The 27997-nt window shown below is 42.3% G+C and overlaps 1 protein-coding gene across 11 annotated transcripts; it reads right to left on the bottom strand.

The window, feature by feature from the left end:
- Positions 1 to 47: 47 nt before the first annotated feature.
- MSANTD1 (Myb/SANT DNA binding domain containing 1) lies at positions 48 to 27649 on the bottom strand. 11 transcript variants are annotated; one of them, XM_083399163.1, is made up of 7 exons: positions 27466 to 27649; positions 25686 to 25904; positions 23539 to 23984; positions 15438 to 15702; positions 13308 to 13358; positions 3780 to 4064; positions 48 to 481 (listed from the first exon to the last, which is right to left on the bottom strand). In XM_083399163.1, the coding sequence occupies exons 4-7, from the start codon at positions 15689 to 15691 to the stop codon at positions 241 to 243; spliced, it is 831 nt and encodes a 276-aa protein (XP_083255289.1). In that variant the 5' UTR covers positions 15692 to 15702; positions 23539 to 23984; positions 25686 to 25904; positions 27466 to 27649; the 3' UTR covers positions 48 to 240. The 11 variants fall into 11 exon arrangements, with proteins under 11 accessions (XP_083255289.1, XP_083255288.1, XP_083255291.1 ...); XM_083399162.1 differs by having other exon boundaries at positions 27499 to 27649; XM_083399165.1 differs by having other exon boundaries at positions 23539 to 23689; positions 27499 to 27649.
- Positions 27650 to 27997: the final 348 nt, after the last annotated feature.

Here is a 27997-nt window from a genome sequence, read left to right as displayed (position 1 = left end):
ACTGAGCATCCCAATTCGAATAAACTGTCTAGAATCTAGAAAAAAAATTCACAAAGCAAGACCACATTTTATTTCATTAAGAAACACCCAGTTGTCTAGATGGCTCACCTCCTACACTGATTAAACTCTTCATAATTACATTACGGTTTTTTATTTACCTGGAAGGAAGAGGCAATCCTAGGATATGTCATTTCTGTAAAATAGATAAATATTGTATTTTCAGGAGCACTGCAAAAGAAACTAAACATTGGCTTTCGATATCATTTTCTCCAATAAATTCATCATTCTCTCTTGCAGCTGCAGGCTCTGAACTTGGATGATGTTCTGCTGATCCAGAATCCTTCTTACTTCCCTGCAAGTTTCTTCCATTGCCCTACTCAGTTTCTTTTGTTCCTCTAGCATTGCTTCCATTAACTTTAGTTTCTTCTTTTGAAAGCTACAACTCTGCATTTTCCTTTTCTTTATGGGCCTCTCTTCAGCTCTGAAAAGCAAACATTTCGGCATTAAATCTGCTTTTGTGATCTGCTATATCACATGGTTGGGTAATATCTAATGTTCACCTGGACTGGGCAAAATCAGGGCTGCCTTGCACATGCGCCCACTTGAACTCAAGAAAGGCCTTCCATGCTGTTGGGGACGCTGGCAAAGCAAGGGAACACTCCTGTAGTTTCTCAATTTCTCTCAAACTCATTGGGTATTCCATGCTTCCCTACAACCCAGCTGGAAGCATTATTTGATATACTCACCCAGCACTTGGCATTGTTTTCACAGGGAATACTGTTTGACAGCACATCCCACCAACCCAAGGTCCCAAGCCCTCCTATCTCAAAATAATGCTTTATATAGCATAGCCAGAGGGCTGGCTATGTTAGGCAGTATAAACAACATAGAGTCTTTGGCACCTTAAAGACTAGCAAGTATATTATGCCATATGTTTTAATAGACTACAGCCCACTTCGCTGTTATCTTCTGTTGTTAGTTGTATATGTACCTAGTGTGGAGAAAACAACGCAAGGAGTGATGAGACAAAAGAAATGCAAAAAACCAAAAACAGTCTAATTGTATTGTTTAGAGTTTGGGGTGGGGTCAGTCTGGATGAAACCCTGGTTTGCCTTCCAGGCCTGCAATCCTAAGGCAGTGGCGTAGCGTGGGGGGTGCAGGGGGGGCCGGCCGCACCGGGCGCAACATCTGGGAGGGGGCGCGCTAATCTAGTGGAAGAGACTCGAGTGCTAAAATCCACGGGTTAGGGGGCGCAAATTACTTGCCTTGCCCCGGGTGCTGACAACCCACGCTACGCCACTGTCCTAAGGGGATGTAAGGGGAAGCTTGGCAAACTAGTTCCTTTGGCGAGGTGGGCTTTTCTCCTCTGCCCCACCCAAACTGGCTGCTACATAGGTGAACAACAGCCAGAGTTGTGTGTGAGAACTAGAAGCTGGAGAGACAGAGATGTGCATGATCTGTGCCAGATCTTAAGTTGTGACTAGTGGAGGAACAAGATCTGTTGGGGTGTTAATACTGCTAACCCATCTTATGCCCAGGTTGTATATATGTGTAAATGAAACCACATATCCTAAACACACCACCACTGACCTTCATTCTCAGGAAACTGAACCCTGGAAAAAGCACTTGGAACAACTGGAGTCTGTCACTACATAGAGATTGTGGTGGAACATAGCAGTATCTTTTAATGAAAAACTTTGCATATTTAAAATAATTTATAATAGAAGAGTACTAGGGGTCTAAAGGGATCTAGGTGTCTTAGTAGACCACATGCTTAACATGAGTCAACAGTGCGATGCAACAGCAAAAAAGCTAATGCTCCTCTAGGCTGCTTCAACAGAAATATAATATCCAGATCAAGGGAAGTAATAGTTCCACTCTATTCTGCCTTGGTCAGACCACATCTGGAGTACTGTGTCCAGTTCTGGGCACCACAATTAAAGGATATGTTGACCTGCTAGAACATAGGTAGGCAAACTAAGGCCCGGGGGCCGGATCCGGCCCAATCACCTTCTAAATCTGGCCCATATACGGTCCGGGAATCAGTGTGTTTTTACATGAGTAGAATGTGTCCTTTTATTTAAAATGCATCTCTGGGTTATTTGTGGGGCATAGGAATTCGTTCTCCCCCCCCCCAAAAAAAAATAGTCCGGCCCCCCACAAGGTCTGAGGGACAGTGGACTGGCCCCCTGCTGAAAAAGTTTCCTGACCCCTGTGCTAGAATATGCACAGAGGAGGGTAACCAAGATGATCCAGGGTCTGGAAACCAAGCCTTATGAGGAACAGTTGAGGGAGCTGGGTATGTTTAGCCCATGAAAGAGGAGACTGAGAGGAGAGATGGTAGCCATCTTCAAATATCTCAAGGGCTGCCACATGGAAGATGGAGCAAGCTTGTTTTCTTCTGCTCTGGGGGCAGTATCTGAATCAATGGCTACAAGTTGCAAGAAATGAGATTCTGAGTAAACATTAGGAAGAACTTTCTGACGGTAAGAGCTGTTCCCACAGTGGAACCGACTGCCTTGGGAGGTGGTGAGATTCCTGCGTTGCAGGGGGCTGGACTAGATGACCCTTGGGGTCTCTTCCAACTCTATAATTCTATGGTTCTATGACTCTTAGGATAGATGTAGATCAGCATGTCAATCATGTTTTTATTAACAAGCTGTTCATTTGAAACCTTCATCACATGATGACTGAAAAAATTCCTCTGACCTCTGTCATTCCTTTCATTTCCAGTTTAAATAGACAGAAATGCTCTCAGAAATTGTAGAATGGAATTAGGTAGCAAGTGCCCCCTTCAATAAACAAAAGATAATTGCCCCCTCCCAGCCCAAATCTAGTTAGTGCTCCAATGCATACAGAAGCTTGATGCTCCATTGACTTGCACACCAAAAGGTTTTTTTTTGTCAATGAGCAATTGAAGGGTTAAAGTAAAATCATTACACACATGCATATTGCGAACAGATATTATTCATTTCCGTTGGAAACTAAAGGGTGACAACAATAATTATCTGAGCATGCACAAAGGTGAAGGAATTTGGTTGCTTAGTCAGGCGAACCATGACTAAGGTGCAAGTTAATATCAAGTAACTCATAATTAATCTTGGTTTGAATTAGAATTATTATTTTTTTAAAAAAGGATCAAAGTCATGGTTTGTTATAAGTTTGAGAATTACGATTTCTGTCCAGTGAATTCTAACTAGTGATAGATCAGCATGTCAAAATAAGTCACTTTACGAGTTTTGTCAGGGTCACTAGCCTTGACATTCATGGTCAAAATACCCCTTGAGTCTTGGTAGCTGGACTATTTAATTACTTACTACATTTACAGTATATGTTGTCTTTGTGTCAATGCACTCAAGGCAAATCACAGTTTAAAACAACGGCTTACAAGTAACTCAATGCAATACAAAAAGGAACAGACAGTGAGGGAAGAGAAAAATAAGCCTGTGATGGTTTTAGGAGGGGAGGATCAGATGGAGGTTGGGTCCAATTGATGGGGGAGACCTCACTGTATCACTTCTCAGCAAGAGTTGCTGATGGAGATGGTCTGGAATCCCACAAAACAGAGCCTATAATTTTTCACATTAAAAGACAGCAACCCTTTGCATACATCTGACTTAAACTAGAACTACTACTAGACCCTTCACAGCTGAAGAAAACAGAGAGCCCCCGAAGCCCCCAAATTAAGTGGTCCTTAAAGAAATAGATTTTTGCAGCTTTATCCTATATCCCACATAGGGCCCAATATGTAAGATATCAAAGTAATATATAACTGTTACCTTAACTTATAAGAAAGTAAGCTGGAAGAGCTCTCAGAATGCTCATCTTCAAAAAATTCTTCTCTCCCTTCATATGTGAACTGGTTATAAGGCAAATAGAGTGGAGTAGACTTGGCAGATGGAGACTGTGATGCCTCAGTCTGGGATGTTGAAGGACCTGGCAGCTGACTGTCATGCATTTTCACATCATTGTGCTCTGACACTTTAGAGAGTATTCTATCAATGGTTTTAAAGTAAGGCCAATCAGGTGCAAGCGTTTCACTATCAGTCATACATTTTAATTTCCTGCAATGAAAGAAATAATCATGAAAACTCAGATAGTAATTTCATGCAGGTTTCAGAAATTCTACCATAAAAATATGTGTGTGTGTTGGGAGGGATGTAAGTTGAGCTGTTAATATGTGCACATGATAATCTGTTCATTAATTGTGCACATTTCCTGGTCATACATAATCTCCAAAAGGTCCTAAGGAATGTGCATATCTCAAATGCATTTGGCACATCATCCAACTGGCCTTGGAGAATATGCAGATCTCAACTGATTAATTGACTTCCACCCAAACTCCCATTCAAGCAAACCAAAGACTTGTTTCCATTTCTGACTCCAAACTTTTGCAAGAGGCAACGATTTCTAGAAGTTGTCAGTTCTGCTGAAGAGGCCAGAAAAGAACACATTGACAGAAAATGCTATTCAAGCACACAAGTGTTTGAAGAAGGGTCACTCCCATCATTTTCCAACCTGGGCCTTAAGGTCCATGGGAGATAAACTGCTGTAATTCTATCAACAACTATGGTTAATAGCATGACAACATGGAGCAGGATGAAAAAATACAATTGTCCTCCACGTTAGAAGCTTTTTGGTATTATGAAACACCTTCAGATGTTTGGGGCCAGTTGAACTAATGAATTCTCTTTTTACTGTTATGCTGGTTGTTTTTTATGAGACGTACTGGTTTTATATTATGTTTTGCAGTCTTTTAATATAATACTGTGTATTGTCCTGTGAACCTTCTGGTTGAAAGGTGGATTCTAAAAACAATAAATAAACAATTTAGCAGAAATTTTCTAAGGCAGCATGGTGGACTAGCACAAGTCCCCATGTCTTGATCAGTGGGCTGAAGTGTATTCATACAGGCTAGGCATTCCTCTTTATTTAATTGAGGAATTTAGAGCACACCCTTATTTTAAAAATAAATCTCAGAGCAGGTTACACTAAAAACATCATAAACAATAAGACCAAACACGTCAACTTCTGTATAACACATTAACAAGAGTAGCACATCCATAAGGAAAGGCCACTTCTACCTAAGCAAAAGTCGGAGTGAATAGATGATCTCTATGGGCATCATAAAATGCAATAAAATAAAATGTACTGAAGATAGAGGTTAAAACTGAACTATACAAAATACATTTTGGAGGTTTCCATCAATAATCAAGTAATCAAGTAATAGATCTTATTCTAATTGCCCCTCCTAATTTTTTTGCAGTTTTTGCTGTCACCTAATCATCTTGATGACATAGAGGACATAGTAGCAAAAGTTGAGCGACCAAGCATGGACAATAGTAGAGGGGTAATAACCTCACTCCTCAAATCTTTATAAAGAGTGCAAGCCAGAAGCACATGAGCCACTGACTCAATACTGCCAACACCACATTGGACACAACTGTTTCTCCAGTGGAATTTGTTGAAATCAACCCTCAAGCACAGCCAAAGGCAGTATATTCAATCTTGCAAAAGTGAAAGCGCATCTGTATTTTGGAATTATTAAATTTTGCAAATAGGGTGCCCAGGTGTCAAAATGACTAGGTGGAAAATAATTATATCATGGACAAAATTTCCTTATTGTGGCTAAATTATTCTGTCGTTCGGTATCATATAGGCGCTGTCTAATTAAATTATTTCCTTAACAGAAGTCCAGTGTTAATAACTGTTGTGGTGATAAACCAGAAAAGTAAAGCTTTTGGTTGACAATTTTAGTCCAAGCGCTCTCATGGCAATCTTGCAATACTAAGGGTTGTAGACCAGTGGGGTTTAAATTTAGATGAAGCCAATAATTAAATCCTACAGCAAATCTGTAATTCAACAGAGGAGAGATTAGCCTCCAAGCGCAATGAAGCATTTGGAACACAGGATGAATCAGAAAAGAATTGCCTTAGGAGCTTAGATTGAACAGCTTCTGTAGATCCAAGCTGAGCACCTGTCCAGATCTGAGCCCCCAAAAATAACTGTGCTAGGGGTTTAGCTTTAAACACTTCAAGTGCTGATTGTATGTGATTGCCACCTTTTGAATGGAAAAAGCATGTCAGAATTTTGGCGCTTTGAAACGCTTTTTCCTTTGCATATTTCGGATGTGCTCCCCATGACCCTGTTGACTGAAAAATAAGGCCGAGGTATTTAACGACTAAATGTATGTTTACCAAGCATAAAAACGAACCAGTCTAACGTGAAAGCAATTCTTCCCCTACTTCAATTACAGATCCACATTTCATGGCCCCAAATTAGTTTTTCTGGAGACACCCCATACTCATAATTAACTGCATTATCTCTGACCAAGTGCCCAGTTATCTGCTTTTTCCATTGAGGAGGCTTTCAAGATTGCGTGTGAGATGAAGAGGACATCCTGTATTTAGCAAGAAATACACAGATCCAAACAAAACCAGAGAGACGATACTGAAGAACAACAGAATTAAGTGCTTGAAATAATAGTGAGGAAATATCCTTCATAGCGTATATCATTTATGATAGGAACAGCATAATTTAGTCTTCAGAGAAGTCTTCATGAAGAAGTAAATCACTAATGGCCAGGGAAAAAATGGCAATGGGATAAAGGCTGAAACTATGTTTGTTTGGGTGATATTCAATTAAGTTTCACTCAAGAGAAGAGCCACTGAAATTAATGGACCTAACTTAGCCAAGGTCATTGGAATTTCAGTGGATCTACTCTGAGTAAAACTTAGTGAATCCCACTTTTTAAAACCACTATGGAAATAAATTTTAACATTTACAGCTTGATTTTGTGTATCCACCACTCATGCCAGTCAACATTGCACCAAATCTGCAATGGTCATCAAATTATCAACAGCAAAATAGTTAAGGATTTTAACTACAAAATATTACATGATATGTTTCAGAGGATATGTGCCAAATTAGGGTGTAGAATCTGCATGGAAATCTATTGTATTGACTGTAGATGTATTTATCTAAACGCTGGATTAAATATTTTGGTTATTAAACAGGTAATTTAGATAAATGAGGCTGGCCTATAAAACTTCACATCCTCATTTAGTAACACTGTAACATTCACACAGTCATCATTTGTTGACTGCAGCGTCAACAGATAACTTATCAAGTAGTAAAGGTAAAGGAACCCCTGACCGTTAGGTCCAGTCACGGATGACTCTGAGATTGCAGCGCTCATCTCGCTTTATTGGCCAAGGAAGCCAGCGTACAGCTTCTGGGTCATGTGGCCAGCATGACTAAGCCGCTTCTGGTACTATCAAGTAGTAGTACTCCTCTATTCTCCCTGAGTCAGATCACACCTAGAGTTGCGTGCCTAGTTATGTGTGCCAGAATTCAAGAAGGGTATTGACAAGCTGGAAGGGTATTGACAAGCAGAGGAGGGCGACCAAGATAATCAAAGGTCTGGAAACCAAGCCTTATGAAGAACGGTTGATAAGAAGAGACTGAAAGGAGATATGTTAGCCAGCTTCAAATATCTAAAGGGCTGTCACATGGAGGATGCAGCAAGCTTGTTTTTTCCTGCTCTGAAGCGTAGGACCCATACCAATGGATTCAAGTTACAAGAAAGGAGATTCCAAGCAAACACCAGGAAGAACTTTCAGGTAGTTGGACAGTGTTCCACTGTTTGACAGTGGAACACACACCTTTGAGAGGTGGCGGACTCTCCTTCCTTGGAGGTGTTTAAGCAGAGGTTGCATGGTTTTTTTAGTTACAATTCCTACATTGCATAGGATTGGACTGCATGACCCTGGAGTCCCCTACAATTCTCTGATTCTAGGATATGTGACGAAGCCATCAAAAAAACTAAAAAGACCAACAGTACTCTAAGCAATGGGGACCATTTTGCCATTGCTTCCCCCAGTACAGACCAAGCCCTTCTGATGAAATCCTAGTAGTTGTCTAAGGACCAGGGGATTGTCCCTTGGTGACAGCAGACGAGCAGACCTCTTTGGTGGCAGCACTGGTCCTTAGGAATGACCTCCCTCAGGTGGGTTGAGAGGCAGAGACAGCAACCGGCTTTAAGCACCTCTTAAAGTCATATATTTTTGCACAAGTTTTCCTAGACACTGATTCTCAGTTTTTATTTTTTTGTTTATGTACTGCTCCATTTTACCTACATTATACAGCTCTGCTCTTTTTATTTAGCTTTTAAGAAGTCTTATTTGAATGCTGTTATTGTATTTTATTTAGCTTTTAAGCTATTTGAATGCTGTTATTGTATTCTTATATGAATTTTAATATTTCTCTGGTTATACTTTATGTAAACTGCTCAGAAATTTCTTTTTATACTGAGCTGTATATGAAATGTATGATTAAATAACATTTCAATAACTACAAGTAACTTGAGTTGCCACACTCAGTTGTGAGTATTCAAGTCTTGAGTAACGAAGCAATGTTACATGCATGTGTGAACTGTAAGAATCCTATGTGAATCCTAGGCTTTACACCTGCCATTTCATATATAGTTGATGCTTTTCAAAGTACCAAGTGCAATCAATCAATCAATCAATCAATCAATAAATAAATAAATGTATATACACATTCCAGTTTCTTTCCATTCAAAATATAGCATTTCTCTCTCTTGGATTCTCTTTTTATTATTGTGGTATTTTGTTTGCTAATACTCTACTTGACCTGCTGAATGAAAACAAGATTAATCTCTTGAGGCTTGTAAAAAAGCTTTCAAAATAAATTATAAATAGCATTGCTCATGTGCCAATCGGTGGCTAAAGGGGAGAGAGGAGCAAAAGTGCAGTACTTAAGTTGTGTCTCTGCTATGAATGAATTATTCAAATAGAGCAGAAAACTGGTAAAATATTCAAATGCAACTTTCTGAAGCAATTTGAGTGAGTTCTCTCTCCCCAATTACAACATCAAAGAATCCACACTGAAAAGCATAGCAAGGATCTAGATAGTGAACTCCTGCACCCAGAGATGTTTTTGATGTTTAAAAAAATATAAATCACATTTTATGAAGTTTGGAAATTAGATATATAAGGCTGTGTCAGGGAACTGCCATCAGTGTCCGAGGCAGAGAGCAAGCTCCGAAGGGATCCCAGAGAGCGTCCCGGGAGTGGAAGGGGCAGCCCATCTTCTGGGGGAGAGAATCAGCGTAGCTCCAGTGGAGAAGGGGGGGGGAGATGTGGGAAGCGGCGAGGCGGTCCCATGACTCCTTGCCGGGGACCAGCGGGGAGAGTAGGGGTCCTCCATTGCCCACGCCCTCCTTGCGCAGAAGGCTTCCGCGCAGAGAGAGTAGGAGAAGACTAGGTATCAAAGAGCTTCTTTGCTGGAAGAAGTTTAAGAAACGCCCACTGACGGATTCTGCCAGCGATTGAGACGGTCATGGGCAAGTGGCTGCCCGGACAGAAAAGGTTCAATCAGGCAACCCAGCCAGATGTTGGGACAAGCTTACGCACGAGCAACCCCTAGAACCATTACAGGATGCTTTATACAGAGCTTTTGAAGGGGTGAAAAATGAGGTGCCAGTACAAAATGGCTGCCATGGGCAGCAAAAAAAGAGGTGACGATACTCCATTCCAGTGAGTTCCAACCCTAAAAAAAGGACCTCTAGAGAGGGATGACACCTCTGTCCCTTTCCCACCTCCTGTGCTGTACAACCTATCGCTAGAGGGCTCAGATTTGGGGCTGGTTGTCAGTCTTGAACCTGAGCGTCTTATTGCTCCATAGCAGGATAAAGGATTCTCAGAAGGTGGCGAAAGGGAAAACAAGATGTCCTTTCTTCTTTCCTTCCTTCTCAATATCCTTGTAGATAGAGCAGAGAGTAGAAATGTGAAGAGTGGGGGACAACAAATAAGATTGGGGTCAAATGGTTCCTGGTCTTCTTTTTCCCTCTGATGGTTTTATTTCTTTTTCCCAGTGGAAAAAGTTGGAAAGTTGGAAATCTGGAGGGATTTGTAATCTTATTTTATCTTTTAGAATAATAGATGAAAGGTGTTTTTTTTAAAAAAAAGAACAAAATTGTTTTAGATACCTTTTACTTCTACAAAACAGGTTCTAATAACAAGGGTTTCTAGTAACATTGTAAAATAATATATAGTACTAAGTAATTTAAATACCCATATACTATAGACTGCTCCTCCATAAACAACAACGTATATGTCAGTTTCACATGTGATCATTCTATCCATTTTCTCAATTAACGTGTAATTTCTTCCCCCAAAGTTCCAAACAAAATTCTTACTGAAAAAAGCACTGATGGGGTATTTAATAAGATATTACAGTGGTGCCTCGCAAGACGAAATTAATTCGTTCTGCGAGTTTTTTCGTTCTACGAGTTTTTTCGTCTTGCGAAGCACCACTGTGTATTGACGGTTTCCCATAGGAATGCATTGGCGGCTTAAAAAAAAAGGCGCAAGACGTTTTGTCTTGCGAAGCAAGCCCATAGGGAAATCCGTCTTGCGAAGCAACTCAGAAAACGAAAAACTCTTTCGTCTTGCGAGTTTTTCATCTTCCGAGGCATTCGTCTTGCGGGGAACCACTGTATCTTTTTTTTTAACAATCCAAGTCATCACTCCAAGCAGCTAGAAAGCTGCTGCCTCTTGTTTGCACTACACACATTCAAAATAGGGCCCCAAATTCCTCTGGAACAAAGAGATGCAAGGATGTTGCTGTCCCTCCCAGGGATAAAGTGAGGAAAAAACATGGCTGTCTCCATTTGCAGCCTCTAACAACTTACTTGTAAATATATACATTTGTAAAATTTAATTAAAAGTAACCTCCAGACCACCTTGTCAAATCTGTTCAAGGGCGGATTCCGGAAGATAAATATGTTCCTATATACACGTTAATCCAGAAGGTGTGGATCAGGTGGGCTGCACTGGAATGTGTACTGATAAAATTCCCCAAGCTTCCTTAATGTGCTTGCTACTCCATCTCTAACTCTGGATATACCATATTTTTCCGTGTATAAGACTAGGTTTTCCCCCTAAAAAAGAATGTAAAAATTAGGGGGCATCTTATACATGGATACATTCCCCCCCCCCATTTTCTTAAATCTAAATCCTCCAAAATAGGGGGCGTCTTATACATGGGGGCATCTTACAGATGGAAAAATACGGTATTTGCTGCTGTGCTATACTAGGACTTATATATAACTCCCCATTTATGCAGGAGTTGTGTTACTAGGCACCACATGTGTCAGTCGGACGTGTGTCAGTCCGCCCGGCCCCCTTGCCGTGCCAAAATGGTGTGCGCATCAGTGGTCGCACATGTGCCCATCGCATGCAAATGGGGATTTGCATGTACGGTATACCACTTTGTGACCAAAAGGGCTCCAAAGCAGTGGAAAACATATCAACATGAAAGGAAAATGCCATAGATAAATCAAAATAATACAAAATACCCATAAATCACACTGGATATGTGTTAGGGCTGCATCAATAGGAGTATAGCATCTAGATTCCCTAGCATCAAGGGAAGTAATAGTGCCACTGTATTCTGCTCTGGTCAGACCTCACCCTGGAGTACTGTGTCCAGTTCTGGGCACCACAGTTCAAGAAGGACACTGACAAACTGGAACGTGTCCAGAGGAGGGCAACCAAAATGGTCAAAGGCCTGGAAACGATGCCTTATGAGGAACAGCTAAGGGAGCTGGGCATGTTTAGCTTGGAGAAGAGGAGGTTAAGGGGTGATATGATAGCCATGTTCAAATATATAAAAGGATGTCACATAGAGGAGGGAGAAAGGTTGTTTTCTGCTGCTCCAGAGAAGCGGACACGGAGCAATGGATCCAAACTACAAGAAAGAAGATTCCACCTAAACATTAGGAAGAACTTCCTGACAGTAAGAGCCGTTCGACAGTGGAATTTGCTGCCAAGGAGTGTGGTGGAGTCTCCTTCTTTGGAGGTCTTGAAGCAGAGGCTTGACAACCATATGTCAGGAGTGCTCTGATGGTGTTTCCTGCTTGGCAGGGGGTTGGACTCGATGGCCCTTGTGGTCTCTTCCAACTCTATGATTCTAGGAACTCCAGCACCCTTGCAGCAAGAAACAAAAAAGCACCAATCCAGCCACCCCTCTCTCTCTAGCACACCTCGGGTGCCTCTCCTGCCTCTCACACACGTTCCACTAACAGAAACCACTTCCGTTTCGTACTGCAGCCAACCAGCCAACAAAATACTCATTAACTCCACATTACAATAGCCAGAGCCTGGAGAGAAAAGAAACACAAACCCAGCATGGAATGGTTGGGTGATGGGCAGGATCCACAATAAGAGGCTCACTTGCTGAAGTGTGGAGCAACTCTTCTCCCTCTCCTAACATCTCCACCAGCTGATAATTTACATTCCATACAACTCAACACTTTTACACAAGGGCCCAGGTTTTGTTTTATTTTTTAAGTCATCAAAACTCAAAAGGGGCATGGCACCCTCTGGGGTCATGCTGTCAAGGTTGCTCCACCGCATCATGTCAGCTGGCTGCTTTACAGCAGCCTTCCTCAACCTCGGCCCTCCAGATGCTTTGAGACCACAATTCCCAGCATTCCTGAACACTGGTCCTGCTAGCTAGGGATCATGGGAGTTGTAGTCCCAAAACATCTGGCGGGCCGAGGTTGAGGAAGCCTGCTTTACAGTTTAATAGGTCCAATCCTGAAGAGCATCACAGCTGCCCAGAACACCCTCACTGCCTTGCCAAGGAGCTGGTCTTTGCCACAGGTGCTTCTCAACTAGGCAAGCAAAGTTACTGGGTGGTGGAAGGTAATTTGTAATTATTTTGCTTGAATAAACTGAGGCACTTATACTTTTAAATTTAATAAGTAGAGCAAAACAATGCCCTTTTCAATTACAGGGTCAAAGTGACCACAACTGAAAACCTGATGGTGATTCTTCCCCCTTCTCTCACAGTCCTCCTAAAACAAAACTTGAAATAACAGTGGACCCTCATTATTATTATTAATTATTATAATTATATACCAAATCCTTCCCAGCCACTCCGCAATTCATGCTTCCTGTTCAAGAGGAGAGTCTGAGGGCTCTGATGTGGAACTCTTATTTTCTCTATCCACAATGAACCACAACAGAAAACCAAAGTGCAGCAGAATTCTTACACATTTATACGTTGCACATGGGCTTATTGCAGGATCTACAGCATATTTCTAATACCTAGTTTTCTCTGGTTTATCTATTAAAAAGTTGAACTATGTAAATCTTAAGCACTTAGCCTCAAGTATTAATTGAGAGCGTGGGATGACTCCTCACCCAAGCAAGGACCTTTTCCTCGTGTGACGCTACCTAACCAGTAAGAGGGAAGATTTATTGCCTGATACTCACCACTTGACTCCTCTTGCATCACTGCTGGTTTCTTCAATTATATGCATGCATCTGGTTGTAAAATTAAACGTTACAAATGCTAACAAGTGTTACAAATATCCTGTTTATCACTTTTAAAAATTCCATGCATACTTGATGGTGCTTTTTGGCGATATTTGATTGTGAACATGGAAAGGCGGAAGCAGTCAAAGTGGTTTTTGCCATAGTTATCTCTCTGGAAGAGGCCCATCTAGATCACTCCATTTTGTAAACAGCAGGATGAATAACAATTGATATTTACACCTTCGCTTGTGAACTAGAACAGTCTCAGCCACAGCTGAATGCAATAAGGTGGTGGGGGAAGAAACTGCAATTCCTCTACTAATCTCTACTTTTGGACTATAGCAGGCTTTGTAGAATCTTAGCTATTGGACTGAAGCAGAGCTCTTCAGAACATTTCAGCTTTCTTGGAAATTAACTAAGGTATTGCTGTATGTGTCAAGATTATCATTCATATACACAGAGCCGTAATATTTAAACTTGAATGTTCAGCCTGCAAATATTTTAGATGCCTTTGTTTTTACCATAGTTTATGAGCAAAATAAATAGAGTGATTTAAACACACTATGATGTTCTCAATTCCTGTTATATTCCGGGTCCCGTCCCAGTGGTTAAGGTACTGTGCGTATGTCATGGTCAGAGGGCAGGGTCAAAGCTCCCAGTATTGTACTTTCAAAACATTTCAGTATATTTATTTAAAATATGGATTATATGTGTTTGTGAGATAGTGTCTGTTGATATATTTCTATGCATACACATTCATGTGTTGTGTGAGAGAAAGACATGGAGCATGTTCACCTCTTTTTCCTTTATGCTTTGGGGGCCATCTCAAATTATGAGCCAAGGGTGGGCCTTCAGACTAAAAACTTCAGCCCACGTTTTCTGGATTTATCACTCTCTTGTCAGACTAAGGGCACAATCTGTTTCAGAGTGTACCTCTGTAAATGATACTGGTGCCATCCTGCAAGGTGATATGTAAGTGAAAACATATCATTTTGAGAATATTCACCATTTCATGCAAAACACATATAATAACTTAAGAGGTCACCATCTTAAGATGATCTAGCCAAAAGTGAAAATGAAGACACAAATTTATAAATGCTAATAGGGTGTTGTAGATTGCACAGCATATGGTTTAAATATAAAAATGATGTTTTAACCTAACCCACCCAGGCCCAAAAAGCCCAAAACAAGCAGACTTAACATGGATGCCTGTGACTTTTTTTAAAAATCACTATTTTTCTGCACTGAAAAGAGCTTAAATAAAGGAATCATGTATTTCAGATTGATGCATTATAGCTAACCTCCAACAGATCCATATTAGAGATTACATGTTGTCGCAAATTAGAACACAGCTAAAAGCAGATTTGATAGTTCACATAGAAATAGGAAAATGCTTTTCAACACCATGCAAATATTTTTCTGTCCCTAGGCTGCAAATATTTCATTTTCCTAAGCCAACTTCCTCTCCTGATGGGCTCTAACTACTTCATTATCTCATTTCAGATACCTCAGTTTCCTCCCCCAGCTGGAACAGTGTTTACAGTGTGCACTGATTTCTGTCTGCAAATGTAATTGTTCCTTTGCTAATGCTAGCTACAATTATAGCAACGTGTGTCACTCAGTGGTGAGGCATGCAGTTATTTTAGTCCTCCGGAGGGTAACTTCCTCAGTCTGCGATGGCAAAATTTAGAGATTTTTTAACAATAATTATTTTATTTAAATTGTATTTAGCTTTTACATTTGAAAAGACCAGCTCAAAATTGATCTAAGCTGTGCCAGTTTAAAGTGCAAGTGAAAGCTAAAATAAAAAACATAAACAACAATAATTCATACTATTTTTGCATCCCCTTGTTTCATAAAAACAGTAATTAACAAAAACCACCACCAAAGTTATGCTACCATTTGAAAGCAGTAAGGAGAAAAATTAGGAATGATAACATGGTGCTGTTAAGAGTGATTTTTAAGAGCCCTATGAACAACCTTTAATCTTTCATCTGTGGTTTCTCTTTACAAGATATTTTCAGAAAGGCAAAGAGCCTGATTAATATCTAGAAATCACTCAAATAAAAGGAATTAACTGAAGCTTACCTGTACTGGAATGTCATGTTTGTAATTTTTATCTTTATTTCTTCTCCATGTCGAATTTCTCCAGTCATTTCAAAGAGTTTGTTAGCCATTTTCTCATAAACTTTGGCATTCCTTTTAGTTTGTTTCAATTCATCAAAAAATTCTTCCCAAACCAGCATTAAGCCCCTCATTTCTGCATCAGTCCAATTCCTGGCCCTCCTGTGCTTCTCAGTCTGAGAAGAAACAATATAACTGGGAATTTCTGCAGCAGCCATTCCTGATTGACCTAAAAGGGTTTTAAAAGAGAACACTTAATATAGATTTCAGTTTTTAGTTTAGGATTTTGCAGTGCAAGGCATGCATATGAAGCTACAGGATTTGAATGACAACAGAACACATGAAACCTCTTTGCAACAGCTTGAAGCTTGAGTGCACAAAATGGGGCCTACATCTGACAGGCAGGAATTTAGTTAAAAGCTTTTAAACAGAGAAACGTCATTTTGATGTCACGTTTCCATAGCAACAGAGCAACTGCATAAGCTACAACAACAAAAACCTTTTAACTGAAAGCCAAAGAATCAGGACAAAGTTGACAGGCCATCAATATTAAAGCTTTTAAACACTTTAGGTTTAACAAAAACAACAACAACAAAAGATCTATGCAGCCTTTGAGAAGCTACTTTTAAGTTTTTACTTGTTTTTAGATTTTTTTCCCCTTACCTTTTAGGCAATCTGCTGCAAGCAGGGGGGTCATGGCTGCCTGAATGAGCTTTTAAGTTGTGCCTTGACAGATTCACTAGGATGAGGGAAAGACATGTACACAAAAAAGACCCCTTTACAACAATTGTGTCTAAAAAGTCCCACACCTTTGTGGAAGCACAGTTAGCATCTGAAGTATATAACAGCAGCACTGAAAACACAGTTAAGCAGCTAAAATGGTGCCAGATTCCTATTTCAGGAACATGCACACAGATTTGTGTTTACATATGTGTGTGTGTGCAAGGGAGAGAGAGGCAGAGGCCGATTTGGGCTCCAAGATGCTTGTCTGCTGCTAAGCAAACCCACCCAGCAGCCCTGTCAGCATGAATTTGCCTTTTGTAGGTTCATATTACCACATATGTATTTGCAATCCGAACAATTTCAATGCTGTTTGGAGTCTTTTATTCAGCCGTGTGCTGCAGCCTCAGGACTGCAGCAGAGGCATTTTAAATCTGCCTTATGGTGAACCCATAAAGATTATTTACTGTGCAAAAGCAACTGGGAATGGGGAGAGCGGCATGAGGATTAAAAGCTCTAAATAAATTGCTGTTTTTATGTTCTAGTTTTCTTCATATAGGAGGCTAGATCTTGTTCTCTGTTATAATAGCAACGCAGCATCTCATTTCCCAAAGCACCATTCCAGAGTCTGCGCTGTGGCAAACATGATGGACTCAGCTCTGGCTTTAAGGTCCAGGCACTTTATCCAGTGAAGCAATGCTGACGGCTAATGCACAGCGCATTAATTCTCTGTATTAGAAAGGAAACTACTGTTCACATTTTAAAAGATAGCAGTGGGAAGAAAAAATGTGTGTGTGTTCATTTTTAAGACAGCAATACAGACCTCGGTGCTGGGCGTTTCCTAGAGATTAATGGCAAGCAGAAAATAATGTACTCCATAGGCTGTTGATCCCCAGGAAAGGTTCTCACGTGCTTTAGTCCACACTTAAGTATCCTATACACTAATTGCACGCTCAATCTGAACAAGCTGAAAAGCACAGGATCCTGAAGGGAGGGGAGGTCACAAAATGCCTTTTTCAAGGCACAGACCTCCTGTCCTGTTCTATTCCTTGTTAATGGCTTTCCCCCCTTCACTGCAGCGCTTTAATGTAAGGAAGTCAGAATTAGGATTCCCTAGAGAAAAAGGTTTAAATGCTGTTCGAATAAAGAACACAATGAACTTTATTGATGAGTCACAGGTTCCTATAGAAGAATCTGGCACTCAAAAGGCACCTTTGGAGCAGCTACTGTCAGTGGTCCTGTGCAGAACAACCCTTTCAAGGCTGGCAAAGTGCACCGTATGCTGGCGGTGTGTGTGTGTGTGTGTGTGTGTGTGTGTGTGCATATCATGGATACCCAGTTGGGAGGCATCATGTGACCAGGTGACAGATGGCAGCCAAGAGGAGGATTAACTAGAAGCAGGGTCTCCTTTTCATTCTGTGTCTGCATTTCAGACTTCTCAAGCGTTGCCTCGGGAAGCACCAATGTTAACATCCAAATTTAACTGTGGCTGGCTTGGAGAAAAGATTGGGAGGTTTTTTTCCAGGCCACTGTTGTGTAGATCTATCCAAATAAGGCATGGGTTGGGAAGGATTCATACCCGCATCTTCTTGCAATTTAGCCAAAGGTATGTGAATGCCAGCATGTCTCTGACCCACAAATGTAAATATGCATTCCTCACAAACTGCATGGGTTTGGATTCCTCCAGAATTGCAAAGTGGCTTACAGAAGAATATCTACGTAGAATCATAGAATCATAGAGTTGGAAGAGACCACAAGGGCCATCGAGTCCAACCCCCTGCCAAGCAGGAAACACCATCAGAGCACTCCTGACATATGGTTGTCAAGCCTCTGCTTAAAGACCTCCAAAGAAGGAGACTCCACCACACTCCTTGGCAGCAAATTCCACTGTCAAACAGCTCTTACTGTCAGGAAGTTCTTCCTCATGTTTAGGTGGAATCTTCTTTCTTGTAGTTTGGATCCATTGCTCCGTGTCCGCTTCTCTGGAGCAGCAGAAAACAACCTTTCTCCCTCCTCTATGTGACATCCTTTTATATATTTGAACATGGCTATCATATCACCCCTTAACCTCCTCTTCTCCAGGCTAAACATGCCCAGCTCCCTTAGCCGTTCCTCATAAGGCATCGTTTCCAGGCCTTTGACCATTTTGGTTGCCCTCCTCTGGACACGTTCCAGTTTGTCAATGTCCTTCTTGAACTGTGGTGCCCAGAACTGGACACAGTACTCCAGGTGAGGTCTGACCAGAGCAGAGTACAGTGGCACTATTACTTCCCTTGATCTAGATGCTATACTCCTATTGATGCAGCCCAGAATTGCATTGGCTTTTTTAGCTGCCGCGTCACACTGTTGGCTCATGTCAAGTTTGTGGTCAACCAAGACTCCTAGATCCTTTTCACATGTACTGCTCTCAAGCCAGGTGTCACGCATCTTGTATTTGTGCCTCTCATTTTTTTTGCCCAAGTGCAATACTTTACATTTCTCCCTGTTAAAATTCATCTTGTTTGTTTTTGCCCAGTTCTCTAATCTATCAAGGTCGTTTTGAAGTGTGATCCTGTCCTCTGGGGTGTTAGCCACCCCTCCCAGTTTGGTATCATCTGCAAATTTGATCAGGATGCCCTTGAGTCCATCATCCAAGTCGTTGATAAAGATGTTGAATAAGACTGGGCCCAAGACAGAACCCTGTGGCACCCCACTAGTCACTCTTCTAGTATAGGCAGGTCTTCTCAAAGTGTGGGCTGCAGACCACCAGTGGCCCATGAGCTTCATTCTATGAGACCGCCTCTCCTGGTCTGCCCCGCGGAGGACCTTAAGGTCCACAAATGACAACACTTGAGGTCCCAGGTCTCAAGGTGGTTAGATTGGTCTCAACTAGGGCCAGGGACTTTTCAGTACTGGCCCCGACTTGGTGGAACGCTCTGTCACAAGAGACTAGGGCTCTGCGGGACTTGACATCTTTCCGCAAGGCCTGCAAGACAGAGCTATTCCACCTGGCCTTTGGTTTGGACTCAATCTGACCCTTATGTTTCCCTCCCCTTACGGTTTTGATTTATGGGCTACTTTTAAAATGAGGCTGCATTTTAAATTGCATTTTAACCTGTATTTTAAATTGGGTTTTTTTTCCTATTATGCTTTTATTGTAATTTTACTGGTGTTTGCCACCCTGAGCCCTGAGGGCGGAGTATAAATTAATTATTATTATTATTATTATGGTCCATGATGGTGATTCTGCAGAGTGGTATAGCTACACATGAGAGAAGAGCAGTGTGTGTGTGTGTGTGTGTGTGTAGAGCAGCTGGCACAATTGCCGCTTGTGTGGGAAGAATTGTGGTTACAGCAGCTGCTCCGTTCTTATCCTGTGGGCCACCCAGCAGTGAGCAGAACAAACTGGAAGTGGAAGCTGGTGGCAAGATGCAGTGGCGTAGCGTGGGTTGTCAGTACCCGGGACAAGGCAAGTAATTTGCGCCCCCTAACCCGGGGCAAGGCAAGTAATTTGCGCCCCCCCCTGCTGCACTGTCCCTCCCCCAGATAGTCCCTCGCTCTCTCTCTGCACCGCACCGCACGCCTGGCACCCTCCCCTCCACAGTGGGCGGCGACCCGGCGGCTCGGATCGGATTCGCACAGCCAGCACTGCAGTGAGAGAGAGTGAGTGAGCCAGGTAGGGGCAGAGAGCTGCGAGTGCGAGCGCGCGCCCCCCAGATGTTGCGCCCGGTGCGGCCGGCCCCCCCTGCACCCCCCACGCTACTCCACTGGCAAGATGGTGGAAGCTCGCAAGTGAGGGAAAGGAGCACTTGAAAGGAGCAGAGAGTCAAAACATGTGGAAGAAGGAAGCCATCAGAAAGACAGGAAGGAACTAAGAGCAAGTGCATGCAAAAGAAATGCCTTGGAATATTTCCTCATTTATTTCAGATAAACCATATGACTTTTTGCTGATTGGAGGACATGCTGATTTTTGCACGGCTAAAATCCGTTTTTCTACTAACTGGCAATAACAAAGTAAGGTTACTGAACGTTACATTCAAAGGCCTAGTTTGCACATTACATTAAATAGAGCTGAAAACAAACTGTAGTGTGAATGAGTTCTCACTCCACTCCTTTCTTGCTGGTTCTGCGCTGCCAGGAAGCAAATGACACCTGAACCCGCATTTGTGGTTTCCCCCAAGCAAACCACAAGACCAGTTTCAGACATCAAAACCCAGACTTGAGTCCTGGTGGTGCGGCAGAAGTGAGCTGTGTGGCAGCACTGTGAACCGGTACAATGTGCATACACGTGAAACCACCACTTGTTTTCAACTATGGTTTATATGACAGTGCTGGTCCACTTGTTTATAAGTTATTTAGAGGAGTAAGTAATATGACGGTTGAAATGGTTCCTACTCAGTGAAATATCTACACAAGCAAATCACAGATAAATCAGAATTGTGAAAAGTAGGAGAGGTTTGGAGTAAATATTTGTTGTTGTTTATTCGTTCAGTCGTGTCCGACTCTTTGTGACCCCATGGACCAGAGCACGCCAGGCACTCCTGTCTTCCACTGCCACCCACAGTTTGGTCAGATTCATGTTTGTAGCTTCGAGAACACTGTCTAACCATCTCGTCCTCTGTCGTCCCCTTCTCCTTGTGCCCTCCATCTTTCCCAACATCAGGGTCTTTTCCAGTGAGTCTTCTCTTCTCATGAGGTGGCCAAAGTATTGGAGCCTCAGCTTCACGATCTGTCCTTCCAGTGAGCACTCAGGGCTGATTTCCTTAAGAATGAATGCGTTTGATCTTCTTGCAGTCCATGGGACTCTCAAGTCTCCTCCAGCACCATAATTCAAAAGCGTCAATTCTTCGGCGATCAGCCTTCTTTATGGTCCAGCTCTCACTTCCATACATCACTACTGGGAAAACCATAGCTTTTACTATACGGACCTTTGTTGGCAAGGTGATGTCTCTACTTTTTAAGATGCTGTCTAGGTTTGTCATTGCTTTCCTCCCAAGAAGCAGGCGTCTCTTAATTTCGTGGCTGCTGTCACCATCTGCAGTGATCATGGAGCCCAAGGAAGTAAAATCTCTCACTGCTTCCATTTCCTACCCTTCTATTTGCCAGGAGGTGATGGGACCAGTGGCCATGATAGTAAATATTTAGAGAGACCAATTATTTACTTGCTATGTTTATATACTGCCTTGTGCCAATGAATCCAAGCTACAATCCAAGCTTCCCTGATTACAACAGGGAAAAGAGGGTATGAAAACTTTAAACTAAATCCTGACAGGGAGGGAGACAATAGTACTGAGAACAGGGGAACACCTGGTAATGGGGATAATAGCTTCACTGATGCACCAGAAACTGAGATGGTACTCCAAAAACCTACTAAAGAGCAAGAAACTACAATAAGGAAGCTACCGGAAGGAATGATTAATGGTTTCAGTTGTCTCTATACTAATATTCACATTAAAAATCACAGTTACAGTAAAGTCAAAAGAAAGAACAAATAAGGCAATTATACAATCAAAACAAATCACTTTAAAACAAAGCACACAATAGTCAATTAGGACAGAGAGCAAATAAGAAAGGTTTCTCAGAGCCCACTGTGCAATGTAGAAGTCCACATATTTGAAAGATCTGGGAAAATAAAAAGTTATTTGCCTGACACTGAAAAAAGAAGGCGAACCCTTCTGGAGATAGCATTCCACAATCTGAAATGCCCCTTTCTCTCACAGCCACCTGCTGTATCTCAGTTGGCAGTGGAGGACATTTGGGGAAGAGCCTGGCACGGTGGTCTCAAGGCTATTTATCCACAGTTATAACCCAGCATTTTCTATTTTGCATTATTTTCAAATCTGCTCTATTTGTTAATGGCCCATGTGGGATCTGTACATGTACGAGAGAGTGAAAGACACAATGCCAAATGAAATCCATGACTAAATGTAGGTTTTGAATCTTGGTCTGATTCCTTTAATCAGGCACTGCCACCTCACTCTCAGGCCCCCAGTGCAGCCATTTTGTGACTTGTGCCCTTGACATTTTCACCAAGTTCCCAGGGTGCCCTTGTGGGCCAAGGCAGTAGTCAAGCACCATGTGAAAACAAAGGAAGCTGGCAGACAGACACACAGGACAGAGTTGCTGGAGAATGAGGAGGAAAGGGAACTTGAAATCATAAGGAGAGTATTGCAGAGGATCCAGAAACCTACCACGGAAAACAGAAGTTGAGCTGAAAATATCCATTGTCAATGAGCTAGGAGGGCTGGAGAGAAACTGCTTAACTCCTACGTCTTGGCTTAAGCAGGGAAAAGGACTGTTTTGTTTTACCGTGGTATTTTCATACCCTAGTTGCTCTTATGGGTAATTACAAAAATGGTTTTAAAATCTGGGTGGGCTGGGAGGGATTGTCTAGCAATACAACTATAATAACTGTTTGCTGGTCATAACCATTATTTTTTTTAAAAAAGCACATTTCTTATTGGCTTAAACTTGGTCTGACGCCTTGATTTTCACCCCTCCTTATCAATTAAAATCAGCTGCCTGAGGCCCTAGTAAGTTGCAGAGGTCATAGGGCTGTTTAGTGGAGTTAGCCAGGAAACAAAGACTTATTCTTGATGATGAAATGAGGACCACCGGAGGGGTTAAGTCAGCTGGTTTGCTTGCCTCCCACCTAACAACGTCATGTACAACATGATCAACCAGCAACATTTTAAAACAATTTTAAAAACAGTTTACAGTACATAAAGTGGCAGATGGGGATACATGAACAAATAAATAAGATTTAAAATGCCTACCAAAACAACAAAGCTTAAGAGATTTTGAAAACCCATCAAAGGAGTCACTGGATGGATCTCCTGGGGTGGATCCACTCTTAAGCTTAAGGGATGGGCAGGTTCCTACCCCATAAGTGATGTACCGTATTTTTCGCTCTATAACACGCACCAGACCATAACACGCACGTAGTTTTTAGAGGAGGAAAACAAGAAAAAAAATATTCTAAACGAAATAGTGGATATATGATTTTTGTGGTTCATGCTGTGGCCACAGGCATGTGATCTGACAGTGAGTTTGGAGTAGCCCAATGCAAAAATCCTGAGGATCCATGTGGATCCATGCTTTGTAACCACGGAGGAGGGAAGGAAGGGGACCCATGGATCCTCTGCTCACGACTGCAGCAGATCCCCCCCCGCCACCCGCAGGCATTCGCTCCATAACACGCACAGACATTTCCCCTTACTTTCTAGGAGGAAAAAAGTGAGTGTTATGGTGCAAAAAATACGGTAAGTTAAAAAGACCCATTAGACTGGAGAGCAAGAACACACTGCTACCATCACCTCCCATATCCTGCATATTTGGCATGTCTGGGGCTCTGCCACCCACTCACCTGAGCATAACAGGCGCCAGATTCTGATGATGGGGTGTTCTCCAAGACTCTGTCTCCATTAGGGCTGCCATGCATCTGGACATTACCGGGATTTCAAAGGCAGAATTGACATCCAGGGGGAATTTCCCAAAGGTGGCGCTTTGTCCTGGATCTTGGGCAAGTCAATTGAAGAATTGTGTTACTCCACACCTTAGGGGTTTGTCTTAAAAAGGCTCAACAACTTTTAGGTTTTCCTTAAAAAGAACTCAACAATTTTAGGGTGTCCTGGTTTTTACTTTTTGAAATATGGCAACCCTAGACTCTCCATGCTGAGTTTCTCTGCACCTATTGCAAAACAAATTGGCAAGGCCATGAAGTTGGCAGTCCTCTAGTTAGTCATTTTGTCCGTCTGCATAGGACAGTCTGTACATTGCCGGTCCTGCCAGGTGTACCTGCTGCAGAACTGCCTGTGGGTGAGAGAGGCACAGAGAGAAGGCTGCAGCACTTTTTTTGGGGGGGGGGAGAGAAACCCAGTACAAGCACACACCACAATTCCATCCTATGCAATCTCACACATTTCTATTTTAATTCTGAAATTACAATGTGACCCTTTCTTTGCATGTTTTGTTTAACACCACATCCAGTCTTAAACAGTTCGAAAAAGCTTGCTATTTTGAAACTATTTTGGTTGGTCCTTAAAAAGATCTTACCCTGTTTGATTTTTTAAAAAGAAATTGTAATGGAGCAAGGCAGCTTCACATAAAAAGCCCAATTCACAAAGCCTTATTTTTCTGGCCTTTTTCATTGCAAAGTCATAATTATCTGTTACGTTTTTTAGGGCACAGGCCTGGATCTTTGGTGGAAGAACAATCAGATAGTGTAGCAGCTTAAAATCTTCTAGCTACAGTAATGCTAATAGCAATATCACCAGAGTGGGGTCGCATGATATATCTGGCAGCCTTTTCCTTAACTTACCACCGTCAGTCTTTACACTGAACCCATTTTCATTCTGGATGCTTTTTAAAACCTACTTTCCTATTTAGTGAATTACCTGAAAGGCCTCGTCTGTTTTGAAAAGGTGACGGATTTATTTGTGTCCTGCAGCTTCTTTCTGTTCCCTCGCTCTCTCCAGCTGCCCAGTCTGATTTGTGTTACAGCCAGACAGGGCCGTATGCTACGTATGTGCGTCTGCTCGACATTTACTTGCAAATATCTGGGGCCTCTAAATCCGACCAGCAGCCCTGGCTCCCGCTGTCCTAAGGGGGCAATTATGGTGCTTTGTCTCACCCACAAGCTGTCCCTTCCGCTTGCCGGTGCATCGGCCATAAGGCACTCTGGGACTGGTAGTTCTTCACAGAGTATGTCACATAGTCAATAAGGCCTGCACCAGCAGTTGGTGTTTCCAGGATACTGGAGAAGAAACCGACCATCATTGCCCCCCCACTTCCGCCACCCCAGATTTGCTTTTTGTTGCCATCAGCCTCCTCTGGAGTAAGCCTATGGCAGGGGTAGGCAACCTAAGGCCCGTGGGCTGGATGCGGCCCAATCACCTTCTCAATCTGGTCCACAGATGGTCCGGGAATCAGTCTGTTTTTACATGAGTAGAATGTTTCCTTTTATTTAAAATGCATCTCTGGGTTACTTGTGGGGCATAGGAATTTGTACACCCCCCCCCCCAAAAAAATAGTCTGGCCCACGACATGGTCTGACAGTGGGCAGCTGAAAAAGGTTGCTGACCCCTGGCCTATGGGAACCAGACGTATGCCACCCCCACCCCCCTCAGAACTGTATGTAAACCAGGCTCGCTTGGCAGTGCCAGAAACATGGTTGTTGATTAACTCTTGTTCTGCTACATATTTATGCCTAGATGTTTTGTTTTGTTTTGCTGAATTTATTCTGGTGTTTGCCAAACTGTTTACTTTCATCATTTTTGAATTTACTGGTATGGCCTGTATTTTGTATACTTGTATTTCCAGTGCTCTGTATTTGGATGTTTTTGAGTGTTTGCTGTAAGCTGCTTTGGGCAAAGCTCGTTGTGGGAAAGTGACATATATGTAAACTCAGTCAAACTCAATAAATCACACAGGAAGGCACAAATCTCTCCCTCTGTTCTGGCTTAACTGCAGACCCAACACCCCATTCTGGGGAAGGGCGGGGAAGCAACTCACTGGTCAAAATGTTGCTTGTTCTGCTGTAACACAGCTGCAGATTGGCTCCAACATATGTCATAATCTTTGGATACAGGTGTCTACTGTAGATATACAATATGGGCTCTGCAATTTATTTATACTGCAATTTATCTCTTCCCCGTGGCAATGAGGCTGCAGCCCCCTGGATCTTCTGGCCCCAATAAGCATCAGACCCTGCCTGGCTCACATGTCTGGGCTCTGCATGGAAAGAGAGTAATGATTATTGGGACCTCCCAATAATTCTTGTGTTGCCCTTGACTCCCCACCCCTTTGTGAGGGAAGACGAGGCTGTAGTGACTGAGCCAATACAGTTCCTAATCCTTCACCCCATGTTATGTACTAACCTTGGATCCTAGAACAACAGGCAAGTAGGATCCTAGAATGCAACAACTGATTGGCTTGCAGAAAAAGACCAATCAGGCTCCAGGAAGAAGTTAATCAGCCTATTAGGCTGTTAGGATCATAGAATGCAACAACTGATTGGCCTGCAGGAAAAGACCAATCAGGCTCCAGGAAGGAAGCAGAATCAGCCAATCAGACGGGACTCATTGTGTAAATAATGTATATAAAAGCCTGAGGTTTGGGGGGGGGGGAATTCAACCACTGTTTTACAAGCTGCAATAAAGAGCATGAAATCACTACTGGAGTCTGAGTATATTTCACCCCAACAGACCACGAACTATAGCAAATAATTGTTGGTTTACAGATTGCGTTTTTTGGGAAGCACAATAAACCATGATCCCTGGCTTGGCTGTTAAGTCCGTGATTAGTGGGAAGGAGACAAACAGCCTGGAGAGATGAGTTCACGTTTAACCATGGTTTACTGAGGCATCTGAACTGGGCGAGAGTGGCTTAACCTCAAAACAGAAATGTTGCATAGTGTTATTACTGTATATTAATACATCAAGTGAATCCATGGCAAAGATCTCAAAACACGTGATCATAAGTGCAAGTGACCCAAGCCACAAATAGCAACTGAAGACATGATGAAGACATTGTGTGGAAAAGGTGTAAATCATTCATAATTGCTTAGAGCAGGCATAGGCAAACTTGGCCCTCCAGGTGTTTTGGGACTACAACTCTCATCACCCCTAGGTAACAGGACCAGTGGTCAGGGATGATGGGAACTGTAGTCTCAAAACATCTGGAGGTCCGAGTATCCTTCCCAAACTCGGTGCCATCCAGACTACAATTCCCACCAGACCCAGCCTTGTAAGGCTATGAGGGACATTGTATGGATAAATAGGAAGATGGGGGGAAGGCAGTCATCTTTCTCTTTGTACAGTTCTCCAGGAAGAGGCTGCATTCCCAGCAAGCAGGAAACCAGCAGTTCCCATGCCTTTAGTGGACCTATTCTGCAAGTGATAATTAGTGGGAGGTTTTTAATCAAAATCTGAGTTGAAGAGAAATGGATCCAGAGTTTCTGCAGTAGTAGAGGTTGGGGAAACTCTGTCAGATGGGCGGGGTATAAATAATAAATTGTTGTTGTTGTTGTTATCAAGGTATGGTGAACTAGCTTGAGAGGGCTGCTAGGTTGCAATGCCAGCCCCCCGCCCAGGGGGTAAGGGTGGCAATGTTTAAAAATGATCTTTTAACATTAACAAGTACTGAGTAATTTACAATTTTCAAAAACAAGATAAAGAATGAGAAGGGGATTTTACATCAAGTTTCATGGAATCTCAATTCTATGGGTCATCAGGAAATATCTCATGTGCATCCTGTGCTATTTTTCTTTAAAAAAAGAGGTGCTGAAACTCACCCCTTGTTCTCTTTTAACAACAATGGTGCCCACCTGAGAGGCACCGGTGAATTCTGTTGAATTCCGGCTGAAAAAAAGCCCTGTGTGTATCTCTCATTTTCTTGTTCTGGAAGCAAGAGGTGCGAAAGTATAGGCAAGAGGCTTGCTGATGCTGCTTCCACTGGTCTCTGAACTTTATGCTTTCTTATTATCCCCCAGGATTCCTGCATGCACAGCTGAATTTCAAGACAGAATATATGTCAACAAGGAGGGGGACTCCAGCATGCTTGCTGCTGTCTATTTCTGAGACTATGGTTAGAATTAATTTGCAAGAAAGCTTCTGCAGCAAATCTCAATCTCATCTGGAGAATTTCATAAGTGGGGAGGAGGCAAAGTTATCATCACATGGTCTTTAAACAGACATTGTTTATGTATCCATCTAGAACAGGTGAATTAAATACTTCATAGCTCATAGAAGCATCTTGAGTGCATTCTTCTGTTCTTGAATGAACAGTCTCACCATCACCACGCAAAACAAAGTTATGCATATTGC

Source organism: Podarcis tiliguerta, assembly GCF_965153285.1.
Source record: "Podarcis tiliguerta genome assembly, chromosome: 9".
Classification (NCBI taxonomy): Eukaryota; Metazoa; Chordata; class Lepidosauria; order Squamata; family Lacertidae; genus Podarcis; species Podarcis tiliguerta.
Note: the sequence above shows the minus strand (reverse complement) of the source record. Positions and strands in the feature narration are given on the sequence as shown.